The sequence below is a fragment of the Myotis yumanensis genome, unplaced genomic scaffold (genome assembly GCF_028538775.1).
Source record: "Myotis yumanensis isolate MYYU_CA2020_CCGP unplaced genomic scaffold, mMyoYum1.0.hap1 SCAF_13, whole genome shotgun sequence".
Classification (NCBI taxonomy): Eukaryota; Metazoa; Chordata; class Mammalia; order Chiroptera; family Vespertilionidae; genus Myotis; species Myotis yumanensis.
The window spans coordinates 1,202,422-1,222,002 of NW_027223764.1; the positions used below are offsets into that span (position 1 = coordinate 1,202,422).

The 19,581-nt window shown below is 54.6% G+C and overlaps 2 protein-coding genes across 2 annotated transcripts; both read left to right on the plus strand.

Moving 5' to 3' along the window:
- Positions 1-1,570: 1,570 nt before the first annotated feature.
- HMX2 (H6 family homeobox 2) lies at positions 1,571-4,747 on the plus strand. The gene is made up of 3 exons (XM_070433261.1): positions 1,571-1,603; positions 2,495-2,763; positions 3,603-4,747. Exons 2-3 carry the CDS (start codon positions 2,496-2,498, stop codon positions 4,154-4,156), a joined length of 822 nt encoding a protein of 273 aa, XP_070289362.1. The 5' UTR covers positions 1,571-1,603; position 2,495; the 3' UTR covers positions 4,157-4,747.
- Positions 4,748-8,553: 3,806 nt separating this feature from the next.
- Positions 8,554-18,612, plus strand: BUB3 (BUB3 mitotic checkpoint protein). The gene is made up of 8 exons (XM_070432048.1): positions 8,554-8,651; positions 9,079-9,273; positions 9,664-9,733; positions 11,532-11,683; positions 14,085-14,243; positions 15,472-15,649; positions 15,901-16,117; positions 18,355-18,612. The coding sequence occupies exons 2-8, from the start codon at positions 9,079-9,081 to the stop codon at positions 18,362-18,364; spliced, it is 981 nt and encodes a 326-aa protein (XP_070288149.1). The 5' UTR covers positions 8,554-8,651; the 3' UTR covers positions 18,365-18,612.
- The last annotated feature ends 969 nt before the right edge of the window (positions 18,613-19,581 follow it).

The following is a 19,581-nucleotide window of genomic DNA, read 5'->3' on the forward strand; positions in this document are numbered from 1 at the left end:
TTCAGTCCTGCTCCCTCTGCTTGGCCTGGGCACTGTTTTGAGCCTCAGTTTCCCGCCTTTACATTGGGGGCAAGGACCCGCAGCACAGGTTTGCTGTGAGGGTTAAAGTGCCAAAGGAGAGGATGTCCCTTCCACCCCCACCCCCGTGCTCCTGGTGGCCGGGACCGTTTCCACCTGCGCAGAGGGCTCAGCCAACCTCTCCCCTCTCCACTTCTCTCTTCCCCAGTGCGGGGCGGCGCCCAGTGAGGGTGCCCGCGGCAGGCGGAGAGGCCGCAGGCGGGTGAGAAAGTCGGGTGCTCCTCCCCGCTGGCCCCCCAGCAGGTGGGAGCGGGTGAGGTCCTGCACCGTGGCCCTGGAGCCTGCGCGCTGTGGCCGAGCCTAGGAGGCCGCGCAAATTGTATTCCAGCGCCGGGTCCTTCCGGGTTAATGAGCTGACAGCGTGGTGAAAGCCGACCATTTGTAATGTGTCTCGACCCGCCGCCGAGCCCCGAAGAGGTTAATGCGGTGACGGAGGCCGGCACCTGCCCCTCGCCGGCCTCCTGGGCCGTGGCGCACAGCCTTGGCCTCCCCGCCCCCTTGCCGGCCCGCGCCCCGGCTGCGCAGCCAACTCCTAATCAATTAGCCCATTAACGAGCCCTCGGAGGAGTGGAGGAGCAAGAGGGCCTGCCACCGGCCGGCTGCAGTCGCTACCCCCAGCTGCTAATGATACCATGATCGACTCCCAGACGTGGGCTCAGCGGGAACTGCACCGTCATGGCGCAGTTCTGGACACGGACACGGGTGGGCACTGATCCAGAGCCTCCTGTCACCCTGGGCTGCATTTGGGGACCTAGGGGCAGGGCTTCCGGGGTCGGTCTTTCGCTGGATCGGTCAGAGGCGAGGCCGCAGACCCGGGAGGTGGGGTTGCCTGAGCACCTGGGGGCCTCGCCTCACCTTCGAAGCTTCTGCAAACAACTGCCGGCCCAGGCCGCTTCTGCCTCAGCCCGGCTGGGCCTAGATCCGGGAGTAGCTGACCTGGGGATTAAAGAGGCGAGAGCCAGGGCTCAGGGGCTGTGAGGAGCCAGGTTGATGGAGTGCCTGCCGTGTGCCCGGGGAGGAGTGGGGCGCTTCGGCCTCCCAGGGCTTCCTCGAGGTAGGCATGGCTTCCCCCACGTTAAGAAGAGGAGACAGAGGCTCAGGAAGTTTAAGTGTCCTGTTCAAAATCGCCCAGGCCAGATGTGAAAAGACTTTGCCCAATTCTAACACCACGTCCCTGCCCTCCCCTCTCCTTCCCTGGAGCCAAGCGCTCTGTTTCTGCAGCAGTTCCGCCTTCTCCGATATTTGCCAAAGAGGGGGAGGAAACAACCATAGCAAAATGGACCAGGATGGGTGTGGCCCAGTCAGCAAAGGTCTGCAGAGCTCCTACTGTGCGCTCCAGGTGCTTCTAGCAGAGCTCCTACTGTGCGCTCCAGGCGCTTCCGAGGGCATTTCCATTCCTATTTGCGGTGATCCCCGAAACAAGAGGGGAAGGGCGCTAAAGAGAAGTTCATTTAACGGCTGAGGCAACGAATCTCTGGTTGGGACTGGATTGTCCAAGTTCTCGCAGCGCCAACTGCCGACAGCGGTGCGGGGACTGGAACTAGGATCCCTTGAAACTAGATCTAGGGTTCCGCCCCTGCCAGGCCCCACCGACCTTGAGGATCCTGCAGTGCCCGGGGGGCCTGGGACAGGGGTGGGGTCTGCTCCTGGCTTCGCAGCTGAGCTCCCGGGAGCAGCCTCAGCTCCAAGGCGCATGCTCCGCCCCCTCCCCCCTCTCGCCGGAGGGGCGCGTGGGTCTGGGGGCTCCCAGCCCTGCTCGCTCGCGGAAGAGGAGAGGTGGAGGCTGGGGGAGGGTCGTGGAACAGCCCGTGCTGGCTCTTCAGGGAGTGCGGACCCGTCGCCCGCGGGAGGAGTCGGGCCACGCCCGCCCGGACTTCCGCGCAGTCCCTGCCCCTCGAGGAAGCGCGGGCCCGCGCGGTCCCAGCCGCACGGAGGCCGGGAACCTGGGCTGGAAGCGATGCTGCGCTGGGGCCCGGCTGCCCCGGGTTGGACACCGCCGATGCCCGCCCGGCTGTCGGCGCGCTACAGGGAGCACGGGCGCCGCTGGCCCGGCCTCGGCTTTTTGAAAATTTCCGGGGCCGCTCGGCGGCGCTGCGATTGGCCGCGTCCCGGTAACCTCTATGCAAATGAGGCCGCGCCGCCGCCGCGCCGCCGGGGACCGGGGAGCCGGCGGGCAGAGCAGGGGCGTCCGCGCTGGGGCCGGGCGGGCGCACCCAGAGCCCGGCGGGCAGGGACCCCGGCGCAGCCGTCCGGAGCCCGCGCGTCCCCCGCGCGGAGGGGTCGTCTCGCCAGCTTCGCCGCCCCCTCCCCCTGCCTCCCTCCCCGCCCCTCCCCCCGCCTGCCTTCCCGCACCACCTTCCCCTCCGACCGTCTCTAAAGGGAGTTGTTGGTTTCCTCCGATTTCTTATGAACCCAGGATGGGCAGCAAGGAAGATGCGGGCAAGAGGTGTCCGGCGGCCGGCGGCGTCTCCAGCTTCACCATTCAGTCCATCCTGGGCGCGGGCCCCTCCGAGGCACCGCGGGAGCCCGCCGGCTGGCCCGCCAGGAAGCGCAGCCTGTCCGTGTCCTCGGAGGAGGAGGAGCCGGACGACGGCTGGAAGGCGCCCGCCTGCTGCTGCCCCGACTCGCACGGCCCCCAGGAGCCCGGCCCCCAGCACCACCCCCCCATCCCTTTCCCTTGCCTGGGTAAGGACCGCGGCCGCCCCGCCGGCCGCCAGCGAGCTCTCGGGGAGGGAAACGGTGCTCTCGCGTCGGGCCCCGCTGGCCAGAGCCGTGGCCGCCCGGGTCCCGGGTCCGAGGGCAGGAGACGCTCGCGGGGTGCTGCCTCGTGGGCCCCGCGGGCGCTGGGGAGGAGACCGGGGCACAGACCGTGCGCGGTGTGGTCGCGGGAGGGCTGGGTTGCGGGAGAGGGAGCCGCAGCGGGCAGGGCGCCGAGCCGCGCGCACCGCTCTGCCCTCAATAGCCCCAAGCGCGTCGGACACTTTGCCAGCACGAGGTCTGAGCGCGCGTCCGGCCCGCTCGTCTCCCGCGGTCTCTGTCCCTCCCTCCTTCTCTCACGGCCTCTGTCTCTCCCTCTCCGCCCTGCCGGGACCAGGAGCCCCGCGAGATGATTGACAAGGGCGCCTTTCAGGGACGCTTCCTTCTCCCGGCAGCTGACGGGGGGGGGGGCCCCGCTAGTCCTCGGCGTGATTTCCGAACAAATGGCCTGTGAAATGGTGCCGCCCCATAAAGCTCGGGGAGCCCTTCCGGCCGCGTTCTTCCCAGGCAAACCCGCCTTTAAGAACGGCGCTCACGCTCCCTCCCGCCCACCTCCCCGCGTCGCGGCTCGTCCTCTCTCGGAGCGGGGCGCGCAGGGACCCCGGGCTGGCCGCAGCTGGGTCTCTCCCGGCGCTTTTCAAAGGCTGGGCGCCGGGCTGTGGGCGCCAGCGAGAGGGAGGGGCTGGGACGAGGCTGCGTCTGGGCCGGCGCCGGGGGTGTCTGACGTCCCCATGCCCAAGGTCTCCTTGTCTGTTCTCCCTCCCCAGGTGCCCCCAAGGGCAGCGGCGGCGCGGGGCCGGCGAGCTCGCCACACCTGCCTTTCCTTTCTCCTTCGCACCCGGACTTTAAGGAAGAGAAGGAGAGGCTCCTGCCCGCGGGCTCGCCGTCGCCGGGCCCCGAGCGGCCGCGGGACAGCGGCGCCGAGCGGCCGGCGGGCGCCGCCAAGAAGAAGACGCGCACGGTCTTCTCGCGCAGCCAGGTGTACCAGCTCGAATCCACCTTCGACATGAAGCGCTACCTGAGCAGCTCGGAGCGCGCCTGCCTGGCCTCCAGCCTGCAGCTCACCGAGACGCAGGTCAAGACTTGGTTCCAGAACCGGCGCAACAAGTGGAAGCGGCAGCTCTCGGCCGAGCTGGAGGCGGCCAACATGGCCCACGCGTCGGCGCAGACTCTGGTGGGGCTGCCGCTGGTGTTCCGGGACAGCTCGCTGCTGCGCGTGCCCGTGCCGCGCTCGCTCGCCTTCCCGGCGCCGCTCTACTACCCCGGCGGCAACCTCTCGGCCTTGCCGCTCTACAACCTCTACAACAAGCTCGACTACTGACCCCGCGCCCCGCGCCCGCGCCCGCGCCGCCCCCGCCGCCCCCGGGCCCCCGGCCCCCAGGTGCGCGCGAGCCTGGCGCGCGCCGTCCGCTCCCAGGGCTGCTCCCCGGCTCCGGAGCAGGCGGCGTGTTGCCAGAAATATTAAGAAATACACCGTGTGTATTCATTCTCTCTTATTTATGGCCTCACCCTCCTCTTTCGTGTTGACTGTTTTGGGGACTTATCGGCACGCCTCAGGCCAGACCTGCTTTCTGCCCCAAACCAACCAGGATGCTCCGGACACCCAGGTGGCAGGGGTGTCGGGACTCCTGGGATGGCGGGCAAGGGAGTTCCGGCCAGACCGGCGATGATCGGTAGGAAAAACCAACCAAACAAACAGGAAAACACCACCAACACCGGCACCCTGCTCCCCTCCACACGTCTGCATACATGTTCCTGCGCACGCAGCCCGCACGCCAGCCCCTGGGGCTTCGGACAATGATCTCAAAGCCTCTTTTTCGTTTCCCTCGTCCCGAGGATGGGTGGGGCGAAAGGGTGAGGTTTCAGATCTGTAAATATTTTTAAAGAAAAAGAATAAACCATTTTAAGCATCCTTGCTAGCTGTGGTGCGTGCCTGGCGCGCTATCACGTGGAAGGGTTTCTCGCTTTGCGGTGGCGGGGCTTGGGGGGTGTTAGAAGGCGGACTCGCCCCGCGTGGAGGGAGGGGCCGGGGTCAGGGGTTAAAGGTCAGGACGCTAACGGGCGGCAAGTGAGCTGGATGACACCCCGTTCCACTCCCGAATCCAGTTCGGAACCCGCGCCGAGAGGGACACAGGCCGGGAGGCGGGCGAGCGCCCGGTGAGCCATCGGCCTGAGCTCCTCTCCAGGGCGCAGGCAGCGGGGGCGGCGCTGCCGGGACCGGTAAGGAGCCCCGTGGCCCGCCCCCAGCTGGGCGACAGGCCTGCAGCCGAGCCCAGTTCCCGGGCGGGTGGCGCAGCTGTGCGTTCGGTGCGGCGCGCGCGCGGGGAGTGGCGCTTCGGCGGAGGAGGGCTCTGCGGCTGGACTCCGGGGGAGAAGGCGCGGGGGTGGGGGACGAAGGCTCCTCTCCCGCGCAGTTTGTTGTTGTTGGTGTTTGCAGTTATGCGACTGAATAACGGGTGGCGGGCCAGCGCGTGGCTGCCCGCGTGGAATGAAAGCCAGGCGAGGCCCGGGCGCCCGCGGACGTCCGGCCCCAGCACCTGCGGTTCGCGCCCGCGGGGAGGGCGCGGCGCGGGGGGAACAGCGGGGCGGCAGGCAAATCTCCAGTCTCCCAGGGCAGATCCAGCACCTGTTCCTCGTAAACGTCGGAAGAGGAAGCCTGAGTTTAGGGGCGGCCGGTGGTTCCGTGTCACGTGAGATGAGCTCCAGCTCCGAGGCTCCTGCCTCCGACGGGGTGGGGGCGGGGGGACCCCTTAGCGGGTGCAAAGGCGCCGGGAGTTGGGTCTCATCTCTAGAAGGGCAGCATGCGCGCGTGCGCTGTGCAAGTCCACGGAACACCTGCACCCACCCTCCCCCCCCCCCCGCCCCCCCGTGACCCGCCACAATCTGCCTCTTGTCCAGGCTGAGGCCCTATTTTTTCTTCTCACGTGAGATTTCATAAAAACCACGATTTATTTCGAGGTGACACCGGAAGGATGGTACCAGGAACACCTCTGCCATCCCAAGTCCGTTCAGTTCATCTATTTCATTTCAATTGAGTCCAATTCAACATACAGCTACTGGGCCCTACTGCTTGCTGAAAACTGTGCTAAGTATGGGATATTCGGAGAGAGAAGGTGGCACTGGATCCATTCCCTTCTGATTTGTTTGGTGCATGTTTTTATTTACTGATTGATTTGAGAGAGGGAGGGAGAAGAAGGGAGAGGGAGGGAGGGAGAGGGAGAGAGAAGGAGAGAGGGAGGGAGAGAGAGGAGAGAGGGAGGGAGAGAGAGAAGAAGAGAGGGAGGGAGAGAGAGAAGAAGAGAGGGAGGGAGAGAGAGGGGGGCAGGGAGAGACGTGGATTTGTTGTTCCACTTACTGATGGGTTCATTGGTTGATGCTTGAATGTGCCCTGACCAGAGATTGAACCGGGATCTCTGGTGTATGAGGAAGATGCTCTGACCAGCTGAGCTGCCCGGCCAGGGCTGGTACACCTATTTTATTTCAAGGACCTTCTCTCTTCCCAGATGGCCCACTTTCAATTCTTCCTTTCCTCTGAAGTTGCTATTTGAATATTTCATGCAGAAATAGCCAAATGGCCTTCCAGGCACTACTTGCACAGGAATATCCCATCCATACCATCGTTGTCTGCACGGCAACACCTTGTTTTTCTCGAGATGATGGTTTAAAAAGTGTTAGGTCGCTGTATCCTCCTTGGGTTTCTCTTACAGGAAGTGGTTTCCTCTGGCCACGGTACTCACTGAATGGCAAAACCTCGCCCTTGGGATTTTAGGGCTGAGACCCCTTTACAGTTTGTCATACAGGGGGCATCACTCTTTTACCAGTCGGGAAGTCAGCAGACAACTGGCCCAACAGTGTCATCAGTTTCTAGGAATTCCTCTCTCTTACAGGCATTACCACACACACACACACACACACACACACACCCCTTTGCATTTGGATTTAAAATGTTCAAGACTCCATCTTGGCCAGATTTCCTATCTCATGACCATCAATTCATTTGAATAATCAGCCAAATCATCCGCCTCCTTTCAGGGTCTAAACTGGATTTAAAAGATTGACGTTTCTTAAAACTCAAATGGAGTCTGGTTGCAACTGCATGCCCAGAGGGACCTGGATCATACACCAGTGGATAATGAAATACACTTAGATTTTATTAGTGGATAATTCATGCTCAGAATCTCGAAGCACTAATATAATTGAATAAGCGATGGGGAGAAGGAACTAAATAAAATTATTTGGGTATAAAATTATTTAGCTAAAGTTAGCATGGAGGCGAGGCACTGTATTTTAAAACTCTTAACCTAGCCATTAACTTGTTGAAAGAGGAGAGAGAGAGAGAGAGAGAGAGAGCGCGCCCAGTGTGAGGCCTGGTGAGGAGGGAGGGCAAGAATCTGACCTTTTAGCAGCGGTATTACCACACAGTGGGGAGAAGAGTGGTGGTGTGCGCATTTATTGTGTCAAGAATCCGAAAAAGATGTGCACCGGAGTCAGCGTGTGTGAATGCCTAAGACCAATCTTTTCCCCTCTATTCAATGCACCTTAGAAGTAATGCACTTTAACCTCAACAATTTCCTCTCACTTTACACTAAGTTACATAATAACATAAGGGTTTTTTTTTCTTTCACAAAAGGCAGTGAAAAAGAGGTTATAGCATGGATTACCTTGAAAAATTTCAGTGTTTTTGATGTTTAAGAGTAACCGAGTCACAGCATTCTAGTTACAAATTAGGCATTGCTTTTCTTTCATGGAGATCAAATTATTTCTTATTACAGAGGCAACCTTCTTGGTTATTCTGTTTGTGGAGGATTCTAGAAACTGAAAATGGAGCAAACTGAGCTCAAAATTCTGGGGAGTTGTTGGGCTGGGGAGGTGGATAGGGAGAAGCTTGTAGCTGGCATTTTAAGACCCTATTTTAACGTATGTCTAAAAGAAGCTTTTGAACTTTAACACATTGCAAATTATTTGATCACCAGTCTGTCCACCCGGCTGGACAGGGAGTTCCTCCGGTGCAAGGACTGGTCTGATTAATGCATCTTCCCAGGCGCTCACCAGGCCTGGCACACAGTAGGCACTCAAATGTTTGTGGAAAGATGCAATAGAGAGATAGAGCATAGTATAAATATATATGAGTTTCTATTAGATCCATTGGAAATGAGAGACCCTGGTTCATAGGTGGAAACTCCAGGAAAATGAGAAAAAAACTCAGGGCAAAAGAATGCAATTCATTAAATATTTCCTTCTCTATTCCAATTTTTGATGAACTTCATGAGTATATGTATGTCCAGTGAAAGGGAGAATAACTTAGCTTTATAGAAATATTGACCAAAATGGGGTTCTTGTGTCTTCGAAATTAACTCAGATGGGGAGAGAGCTACGCTTTGAACCCCAAAGAGCATCTTTCCCTCCTAGTCAGTATTTAGAGGACTGGAAGGACGTCTGTCCCAGGGAGACTACATCTCCCAGCGTGCCGCGCACGTGTCCGAGAAGGCGTAAACCCAGTCTTGGCGCGATGCTCCTTGGGAATTGTAGTTTTCACGCGGTCAGCACTACCCGGGGGTGCCTCAGTTCCGCGGCACTGCGAGACCACGTGATCGGAAAAGCCGCGGTTTGCCTTTGAGCCGGAAGAGGATGACTGGATTGACCGACGCCCGAGCGGACCAATCGTCTGCCTAGACTGAGACGTTGGCGTTTGAAATCAGCCAATGGCAGACGAACACTGGAGATTCCTCCCCGCCCAGTTGGCCCAGCCCGCGAGAGCTCGGAGCGCGGCGAGGCGGCGGGAGTGGCGGCCCAGTTGATTCTGCGGGGAAGTCAAGGTAGCGGGCAGGGCGGCGGGGCGCCCCAGCGGGCTCCCCGGGCGCGGGGCTGGTGGGGCCGCCCGCAGGGAGCCCGCTTCGCTTCCATCCCTTTCCTTTCATTTTCGGGGTTTTTAGCCCCAGGGGGAGGGGCCGAGGTGCGGAGCCCGCGGCGGGGGAGGGCGCGGGGGCCCCGCGGGGCTGGAGTCGGGGTGCGGAGGAGCTGGCCGGGGAACTGGGGCGGCGGGGGTAGGGGAGTCCGACCGTGGGCGGAGTGGGTGGGGGATGGAGAGTCCGTGCGCGGTGGGCGCGCGCTCTGCGCAGGCGCGGGGGCCCAGTCCCGGACGTTCTCGGGGTCCTTTGCCTGCGCGGTCCCCCGAGCCCGGCCCGCCCCGTCCCCGGCCTCCCCCCCTGCCCGCCCGGGCCTCTGACCGGCGCCTGTTCCTAGATGACCGGCTCGAACGAGTTCAAGCTGAACCAGCCGCCCGAGGACGGCATCTCGTCGGTGAAGTTCAGCCCCAACACGTCGCAGTTCCTGCTGGTGTCGTCCTGGGACACGTCGGTGCGGCTCTACGACGTGCCGGCCAACTCGCTGCGGCTCAAGTACCAGCACTCGGGCGCCGTCCTGGACTGCGCCTTCTACGTACGTGTCCGCCCCCGCCGCGGGGGTCCCCGGGCCGCCCTGGGCTGTTCCCCGACGCCTGCCCGGGCGGGGGCGGGGGGACGTGCAGACGTCGGGAACCCCGCCCCCCCTGAAAGGTGGAGTGAGCAGCCCTGCGAACTGCCCCGGCCCGGGACCGTCGTGTTGGACCCGGGACCGTGGTGTTGGACCCGTGCAGGAAGGGCTGTTGCCGCTGACTCCCCGACGGCAGTGTCCGGGGCGCTTAGGGGCTTGCCTTTGTGAGCTGTGTGTTTTGCTGAGAGTTAAGGCCCGTGGACGTCACCCTGAGCACACACTGAGCAGCTGGCTGGGATTTGCAAACCGTCTCTAAAGCCCTGTACGTTTTAAATGACCCGAAACTTTATTTTGTAGGACCCAACACATGCCTGGAGCGGGGGATTAGATAATCAGTTGAAAATGCACGACCTGAACACTGATCAAGGTAACCTGGCCTTTCGTCAGCTTGTTTGGCGGCTGGTGTGCTAGGGTGCGGGTGCTTCCTGGGGAGAGGGGTGTGGAACTGCCTGATTCTCAGTGGGTGAGGTACTGGCACAGATGCTTACATTTAGGACTTTCTGTTCAAATGATTGGACCAGTAAGTTACTGATCACGACACTGTGTGTGTGTGTGTTTCTTCAGTGAGGCCCATCCCCCTCCCCCTCCCCACCTCCATCCCGGTCCCCGATCCCAATCCCTGTCCGTGATCCCAACCCCACCCCCACCCCCACTGCTTACATGAGGGCACGTAGGTCTTTGCCTTTGACCTGGTCCTCAGAGGTGGGCTGGCAGCTTCCAGGATGGACTGATGTTTCAGTTCTCCTTTCAGAAGCCAGTTTAATTTAGATGGAGGGAGGGTAGGTTTTAAAAAGTCTAATGTTCTGAAAAGAAACAGCCACCTTGTCCAGGGACTGTTAATCCTACTCGGGTCATTACTTAGCAGAGAACGGGCTTCAGGTGCATTTATTGACTGACAGCAGGCTGGCACATTATCTCTTAGTTAATTGTTGCGTAGGGGCCAGGTCGGAAGTGACTTACCCACATGTTTAGGGTGACTTTGGTGCAGAGCAGAGAGTGGTGGGCCAAGTGCACAGAGCTCTCAGGCAGAGCTGATTATTTTTGCTTTTTGGGGTTTGATGTGTACGCATGCGTTAGACAAAGATGTATTGGAAGGAGATGCACGCCACGGATGTGACTAGATGAGTGGTTGGGCAGTGGGAGGATGGGTAGAGGAGGGGCACAATATTTTGTCAAAAAAAGTAACCCAGTTAGAAAAGGTCTTTGCAGGAAAGCCCCTTTGCATGGTCTCTGGCAGCTGCATGCGTGGTTTTGCTTGCCAGCAGCTTATTCCACAGAGTTAGTTAGTTTGCAGGTTTAGGTCCTGTTTGTTCCAAAGCAGGAAAGAACACTGAAAAGCAAACTTAAAAACATTTTCGATGCTGGAGACCATCATTAAGGGAATTAGCTGTTTATTTTCCAAAGTTCATTGCCCAACTTGATGAGCTGTTTTCTTTTTTAAATGATATATATTTTTAAACAAGCAGCTTTCCTGTTTGAGGATCAAGACCACGTACTGTTCTTTATTGTATCCTGAGCATTTGGCATAGATGCCGGCACGCAGTAGACATTTAGTAGATGCTAATTGGATGAATGAATGAGATAGTGAAGAGTTGAAATTGAAAGGAAAGAAATTGTATTGGAAATTTGACCCATCGTGCAAACCAAGTGAATTAATCATAAGATTCCGTGCTTTCTTCATCTCCAGGTCTCAGATCATCTGTTGCCACTTTAGTAAGTTTTTTATAAGCATTGGCTTAATTTGATGAGTTTTATTCAGGTCCAGAAGACAAGTTACCTGCTCATGTCTTTATTCAGCATGCATTTCTTGAGCACCTACCATATATCAGAATTAGATTCAGTCATAACTACAGAGTTAAACAAGGTCCCCTACTTAAAGGAATCCAGAATCAAGTGAGGACAATGAGATGTGCTGTCATTTTAACACAATCTGAAGTTCCGGTGAGCCTCTGAGACGCACCATGCGGGGGGTCAAACTGCTGTAAGGCGAGCAGGGCCGTGGCGGCTCTCCGTGGCCCCGGGGAACCCTCCTCTCTGTGCGCAGCTATTCCCTGAGTGTAGGTGGAAATGGATTCCTTACAGCGGAACGAATGCTTCCCTCTGCTCACTTGAAGAATCGGTGTAGCAGCGTCGTAAACCTGGTGTGTGTTCTGTTTTTCCTGTAGAAAACCTCGTCGGAACTCATGATGCCCCTATCAGATGTGTTGAATACTGCCCAGAAGTCAACGTGATGGTTACTGGGAGCTGGGATCAGACCGTGAAGTTGTGGGACCCCAGGACTCCTTGTAATGCTGGCACCTTCTCTCAGCCTGAAAAGGTAGGCTCTTCATGATCATAGCAGCAGTTACGGTCCTGGGGACTTGGTGCAGGAGAGATGAATGTGGACTATAGAGGCTGCGGCTGCACGGTTTATTTTATAAACCCAAATACATAGAAGTGTTTTCATGCAGAGGAAAATTTATTTTGCTTAACTTTTTTCTGTCCGCTGTTCTGTTTGTCCTGGAGAACAGTAGCCTGAGTGCCGAATGTCGGCTGTGCTAGTGCCTCCTCCCCCAGGCCTGAGGTTTCAGAGGAGGCGGGCAGCAAAGCCGGCTCAGGCCACAGCGGGGCGGGTGGGAGCATCACTCATTCGCTCAGGACTGAGGCTGCATTGGCGTTTACTGTTAGCATTTCAAATGTGGTGAGAGCCGGGGCCTCTGTCCTGGCTTTTACCAGTTATTTATTTATTTTTAATACCGACAGGCGTGGTTGGAAGGCTCTAGTGAACCAAGCTGCTTAAAACTGAGTCTCTGTGTCTTATTCTAACCTTTGATCTGGACAATCTGTACAGTGCGCGTGGAATCGCGCATTCTTGCTGCACCCTCATCAGACGTGACCAGGCGGTAGTTAATTTTAGAGATGGATTGTTGGAGCAGTTCAGAGGTATCCGTCACGGGGTCTATTTCCTCCGCGTAAACAGCCTCAGCTTCTGGTCGCCGTGGTTATATACTGGCGTGCATCCAAAGAGCCATTCGTTTTGTCACTTCAGAGTCGAATCTACAACCTGGCAAGACCTTTGTTCAGAATGAAATAATTGCATTGTTTCTAGTTTTGATATATGGTTGCATGTAACATGTTAAGAGCTGTGATAAATTGCTGACAGAATATCATGTAATGGACAGCCACACTGAATCAAGCTGCTTATTGGTTCGGCAAGGTTCATTATGTCAGTTTTTTTTAATACTTCCTTTGATAGATGTGTAGACCTCGTCAGTAGCCTGACAGTGGCTTCGCGTGATGGATGGTCGGTGGGGATAGAAAGCACTGAGACTCCCGTGTCACCTGTATGAAGATTTAAGATAAAATTCCCAGTCCGATTGCCCTATTATAAATTGACTTCTTTCTGGTACTGTGTTTTTTAAGTTTGGTGTTTTATGTGACTTAGGTTGATTTCTATTTTCTACAAACATTTTGTTTTCTGAATAAACTATGGTTTATTTAAGTATGTCTATATTAAATCTACTGTTTTGAATCTTTTTAATTCCTTATTTTTTTCCTTGGTCAAAATAGTTGTTGAATTTTAAAGCCAGATTGTGGTGATATTGGGTTGTTGCATTGTTAACCCTAACTTGTTTTTTTTTTTTTGACTGTTGGTATGTAGTTAACATATTAGTGATGATTAACCATGTGGCTTAATGTGTTAAAGGGATGTCTTACCATGATACGGGCCTTATCATTTTTTATAATGATTCTTCAGGTGTTAAAATATTACATCAGGTTAGAGTTGCTAAAAAATAAATTTAGAGCTGCTCATTAACAGGGAGAAATGATCAGAGAAACAATTTGTATTTGAAGTCTAGATTAGAAAAAGATTTAACATGATCAGGAAAATACATTTTGCCACCATTTTCAAGAATTTGCTGTCTTCATTTCCAAATACATATTTGAAAGTAACACTTTTAAATCCTCGCGTATATTTGTTATTTATTACAAAGGAATTTTTGTGGAAGTTGTTTTAATATTGAAAAGTGGCATTATGAGGGAAGAATACTTTGATGGGCGAAAATGCTTTTTAAATTTTTCCTAAAGATGAACTCTGTCTTGAGTGTTCGCTCTGATGTCCGGGCACAAGGATTTGCTTTGTCATGTGCCCGATCCCTGTTCTTCCCTTTCAGTTTTGGTTCATGTGCCACCAAAGCAGCCAATGAAGGCGGCTCCTCCCTCTCCCTGGACAGGCCTGTTCTGTAGTTTGACAGCTGGGAAGTCAAGGTCTGAAGTCTTGTTCCAGAGGTGGTCACAGAAAAGCAACTTGAAAATGATGGTCTGAAAGGCCAGAGCCCCTGGAAAGGCCTCTTGAGTTGTTTCTGCTTTGTTGTCTCCTTTCTGAGTATTTTTATACTTTGATATTGTCACTAAATGAAACAGGTTGGAAAGGTTGTTTAAAAATTTAATTTGTTTTAGGAATGAGAATTCCTCAAAAGTGTTTTTGGAATTAATTAGAATGTACATCATATGATACTTGGTTAAATATTAAGAATATCTTGGGGTTATTATTTTGTATGGATTAGTTGGTTTGTGTAACTATAGTATTTAAAGTGGTACTTAAAATTTGGTACCTGTGTGTGGGAACCTGATGAGCTAACTTTTTTATGGTTTTAGGATTGGTGGGTTTTATTTTGGGGCAAAATGTCATTTTTAGGCAAGTAGATGAGCTTTACAAGTTTTGGTCTTCCCCGAAGGTGTACACCCTCTCGGTCTCCGGAGACAGGCTGATCGTGGGCACGGCGGGCCGCAGGGTGCTGGTGTGGGACCTGCGCAACATGGGCTACGTGCAGCAGCGCCGCGAGTCCAGCCTCAAGTACCAGACGCGCTGCATCCGGGCCTTTCCCAACAAGCAGGTGCTGGCCTCGCCCCGCCCCTCGCCCCTCGCCCCTCGCCCCTCGCCCAGGTGTTGGGATTTGTAAATAATAGGATCTTCTCTAATGATTTGCTCACTGGCTTTTAAAAACTTTGTCCTTTCTTTGGAGTAGAGATTTAGAAAGTGTTAGGTATGTTTTTGACATCCTTTGTTAAAAGGGAGTGTGTTGACCCAATTTTAGAGATGACCTTGATGTTCAGGGAGGCCGAGTAATTCGCCAGCGGTCTGATAGAATCTTCTGATTTCTTGCTGATCCTGGTTCAGGAGTTTTGACAGAGTAATCAAGGAGAGCCTTATTTCAGTTTACACGCCAGTGAATTCAAACTTGAATCTGGAAATTAAGGGCTACGGGATTTGCTGTTTTCTCTCTTTTTTGTAACAGAGTTCTTCAGCGAGTGTAGCAGCAGAACTGGGAGTTTTAGACGCACGCCCCTGCGTTAGAGAGGCAGTGCCCTGTAACACTGACTCCATGCACGGGTCAGCCTTTCCTCACCCTGCTAACGAGCTGGCCCTGTGCAGTTGAGCCCCTCTCCCCGCAGGCCCTCGCAGTGGAGGCGTGGTCAGCGGCCGGGCGTCCGCAGGAGGAAGTGTCACTACAAACAGCCCGTCCGGAGTCCTCGTGTCCTTAGCGGCTGTGGGGCTGAGGCAGTGATGTCAGCGAGTCTCTGCTCCTTTAGCTGGAAGGCGAGGGCCGCAAATGGGGGCCACATTTTTTCCTTCAAAATACTGTCAATTTCCATTGAAATTAAGGAATTGCAGTTACTTCAAACTTAGAGATTTAACTACATGAGTAAAATATGCTTGCGTTTTAAATATTTTTACGTCATATCTAAAATTTTGTCAGCGCATTTCTCCAGTTTATAATGGAAGTTTAACTAAAAGTAAGATTTGACTGGTTTTCTTGTCTCCATAAGTAGTTTTTCAATAGGAAATCTTTTTTATACCTTGAAGAATTAAATAGATTTGATATTTTTCTTGTCTTTTACTTTGACATAAAAAACAAGTGATGGTAGTCTTATTTTTTTAATAAAACCAAGTCTTAGTGTGAAATTTTGGAATAGTTGTACCTCTTAGTCCAGCTTCAGCACTTGGTTACCACCTGGCCATCCTTTCTGAAGTCACCTTTCTTGGTGAGGGTGGGTGTGGGTGCTGGTGCCGAGCCTGCACGTGGGCTCACCACCTCGGCTCCTCTGGTTCCCTCTGGGCAGGGCTATGTGCTGAGCTCTATCGAAGGCCGCGTGGCGGTGGAGTACTTGGACCCGAGCCCCGAGGTGCAGAAGAAGAAGTATGCCTTCAAGTGTCACCGGCTGAAAGAGAACAACATTGAGCACATCTACCCGGTCAATGCCATTTCCTTCCACAACATCCACAACACATTTGCCACAGGTGAAGTCCGCCTGCTGACCTGTGTCGGCAGCCAAGGGAGCGGGAGCTCGCGGGGACCACTAGAGGTGGATGCGCAGGCAGAGCTTTTCAAGGGTCGTGCTTGCCTCTGGCATCGAGAGGGGCCAGTCTGGCACGGTGCTTCTTGGGGAAAGCGTTCTCTGTGTGATCTTAAAAAGAACCTTTGTGACCATAATGGTTATTTCTGTACCTGCTTTTAAGGATTATTTTGACTTTTCCAAAATTACTTGCAGGTGGTTCTGATGGATTTGTCAACATTTGGGATCCGTTTAACAAAAAGCGACTGTGCCAGTTCCATCGGTACCCCACCAGCATTGCGTCCCTGGCCTTCAGCAACGACGGGACGACGCTGGCAATAGCATCATCATATATGTATGAAATGGACGACACGGAGCACCCCGAAGATGGTATCTTCATTCGCCAGGTGACAGATGCAGAAACAAAACCCAAGTGAGTACGCTTCACCTGTGTTTGAGCCTTTGCTTGCATTCAGCCCAGGGCTTATTAATTTTTCTAAATTCATGAATAGCGTTGTTGATGCCTGCTTGATATTGCAGCGACTGTGGGGTGGGAGTTGATTTTATCTTGTTCTCCCAAGCTTTCAATATCCGTGGGTTGATAGACGTCTGATGGATAAAATTGTGCCTGGTTGTTCTGTAGGGAAGAATGTCAAACCCTCGTTCTTCTTGAATAGGCCCTGTTATTGGAGTCTCGGGGGTTATTACTAGCTCATTGCTTGAAAATTAAGTTGAGGAATTCAAGAATAATTTATTGAAGCAAATTCTATGTAAGATATTTAAACGTGAACTGCCCAGAGCTTTCCCCTCCACAGAGGTTGTCTCTGTGATGTTTACACAAAGTGAATGGCCTCAGGTGATTGTAAACAGAGTGAGGTGGCCCTGCCTGGGACAGCACAGTCCCTTCGTGCTGACACGTCGTCCATCTCCTTGGCCCTTGGTTGACAGAGGAACCATTCACGTGGGGGTGCCGGCAGGGCAGCGCTTTCCTTAATGACCTGCACAGGCTCAGGGGCAGCTGATGCCCAGGCCTTTGTAACCCGTGAACCACCTCCCGGGTCCCGTCCTGTTCCGTGTCCCTCGGCACCAGGCCCTGCAGGTCCTTGGGCATGTGCTCAGGATCCCTCTTCCCGAATGGAGATCTAGCACCTCGTGCCCTTGCTGAGTTGGTTGAGTCCCTGCGAGGGGCAGAGTATGAGTATTGGCCACATTGTACTTGTACACGCTCGACTGGAGGGAGGCCTGCAGGTGACGTCTGTGGTCCAGGCTCTGCTTGCATTTGTGCGCGCTCTGCCCTCCCCCCCCATCTCTCATCTCTCATCTCTCATCTCTCTCATCTCTCATCTCTCTCATCTCTCATCTCTTGTCTCTCTCATCTCTCGTCTCTCTCATCTCTCGTCTCTCGTCTCTCGTCCTGGCCGGCCATTCTGATCTCATGCTGTTCTTTTCTCTTTTGAACTTGTAGGCCACCATGTACTTGACAAGATTTCATTTACTTAAGTGCCATGTTGATGATGATAAAACAGTTCCTACTCTCTAATGGTGGATTTATTACTATTAACAAAGAAACCGGAGAAAACATTAATTTTAATATTATAGGAACCTACAAATAAGGGATAAGAGGTTTTTATTGATTTTGTTTGTAAACAAACACTTTTCTTAAGTGCATGAGATGGCTTGGTGGTTTGCTGTGTTAAAGGTATTCGGGCCAACGAAATTGGAGGCAGTGACTGCGCTTTTGAGAGTCAGTCTGACCTTGCTGGTTTTGTTGCCGTGTGGCAGTAAATGTGTGTAAAGAAATATAGGTAATAAATCCCTTTGCATTTTCTTCTGGACCTTAACTGCTAGAGGAAAGGCTCTTCAGCCACTTTTTTCTGCTGCTGGTTACAGTTGCTCATTCTCAAGCTGCTCAGACTGCCCATGAGGAGGTTAATCTACAATTAAACAGTATTTCCTCCTGGCCGTCCATTATCTTCTGAAGCAGATGGTTCATCATTTCCTGGGCTGTTAAACAAAGCGAGGTTAAGGTTAGACTCTGGGGAATCAGCTAGTTTTCAATCTTATTAGGGTGCAGGAGGAAAACTAATAAGAAAACCTCCTAACATCATTTTGTGACTGTAAACAATTATTTATTAGCAAACAATTGATCCCAGAAGGGCGAATTGTTTGAGTCAGTAATGAGCTGAGAAAAGACAGAGCATATCTGTGTATTTGGAAAAATAATTGTAACGTAATTGCAGTACATTTAGACAGGCATCTATTTGGACCTGTTTCTATCTCTAAATGAGTTTTGGGAAACATTAATGAGGTTTACATATTTTTTTGACATTTATATAGTTCTCATGTCCATTTCAGTTGCCCAGCCGCTGGTGATTACGGTTAAAAAGAAAAAATGGTAGTGAGAACGCGATTCATTTCAGTGCGATGCCTGCAGCAGGGCACGCACTCGGCGCGGCCTGTTCTCGGTGCTTCCAGGGCCTTTGGGGCTGCCTCTGGTTTGCTCATACGCAGGAGGTTCTGAAAGGGCCTGGGCCTTCCCTGAATGTGTTTGATCCGCGATGTGTGTAAGACATTGTTCTGATGCAGAGAAAGGCCTCGTTTGGTTTTCCGTGTTTCAGTGAGAACTCAGTGCGTCTGAACCTGCCTTTGAACCGTGTTTTCTCATTGCAGGTCCACCTAACCGTCTGCGCGAGCGGCTTCCCTGCGGAAAGCTTGGCTTTCCTCCCGGGGTGCACTGCGGTGTGCCCCCCCACCCCCCAGGGTGTGCTCTGTCCGACGCCGCTCGCCTGCGCTCGGGCCTGGGCGGGGGCAGTGGTCGGTCGGAAGGACCGTCTCTCCACAGGCCCCGGCGCTTCTCCTGAGCAGCTTGAGCTCTTTTTATCCGATCACCTGCCCCTGCCCCGCTGTCTAATAAAGCCGAGACGCAGACCCTCCCGTGCTGGATGGTGGTAAATGGGGGTGATGAATGTGAGCTCCTGCATCGGGCCTGGTGGGCAGACCTGGTGCCTCGGCCACGCTCCTCCCTCCGTGCTGCTAGAGGCGGCCTGGGAAGGCGCCGTCCTGGGGTCCTGGCTCCCTTGCGCCCTCTTGCTGGATCAGCGGGCCCCTGAGCCAGTGGCAGCCCTGAGGGTGGCACAGCCGCTGCGGGACCGCGGGCGCCCTTCGCAGGCCTCTCCGGGAAGTGCTGGTGCGCGGAGCTCTCGGGTCCAACCCCATGACAGGCCGTCTGGGACCCGTCACCCGCTGCGTCACCACGAAGCCCCGGGATGTAAATGATGTGACTGCGAGCCTCTTAGAGTCATGGCCACTCGGCCCCGGACCGAGCACGAATGAAATGGCTGAGAATGCCTGCCGATGGGAGGAGGGGGCCGAAGGAGAGCAGTGGGGGCCTGCTTTCCGGGGCGGGGCCCCTGTCCTCCTGTCTCGAAGCCGGTGTCTCCTGAGTGTGTCCCTGCCGGCCTCGTCACCGCTCCTCCCAGGTGGTCCCCAAGTGACCCACATGTCACATCTCGGTGTTTTCATTGGCTTCCTCTTCCCGATTTTCCTTCTCTGTTTTTAAGTGTCACTTGGGTTTATCTGTTTTACTGCAGTCCCACCGCTTCAGACGTCCCCTCTGCGTCTGCCCCCCCCCCCCCCCCACGCCCCGTCCCTGTCCCCGAGTGTGACCGCCTCCAGTCTCCGCCCTAGACCCTCCATCTTCCCGGCAGTGACCGAGGGTGAGATGTGAAATACACCTGAACTCTGGTCGGGAGCAGAGGCTCACAGACGCCCAGTGGAGGAGCCTGACAGCATCGCTGCGTTACCTCTCTTTTTAAAGGAACGTTGGTTACGGCCTCCTGCGCTGACTATACCAAACGCCTTGCCGCCTCTGGTTTGAACAGACTGCTCCCCACCACA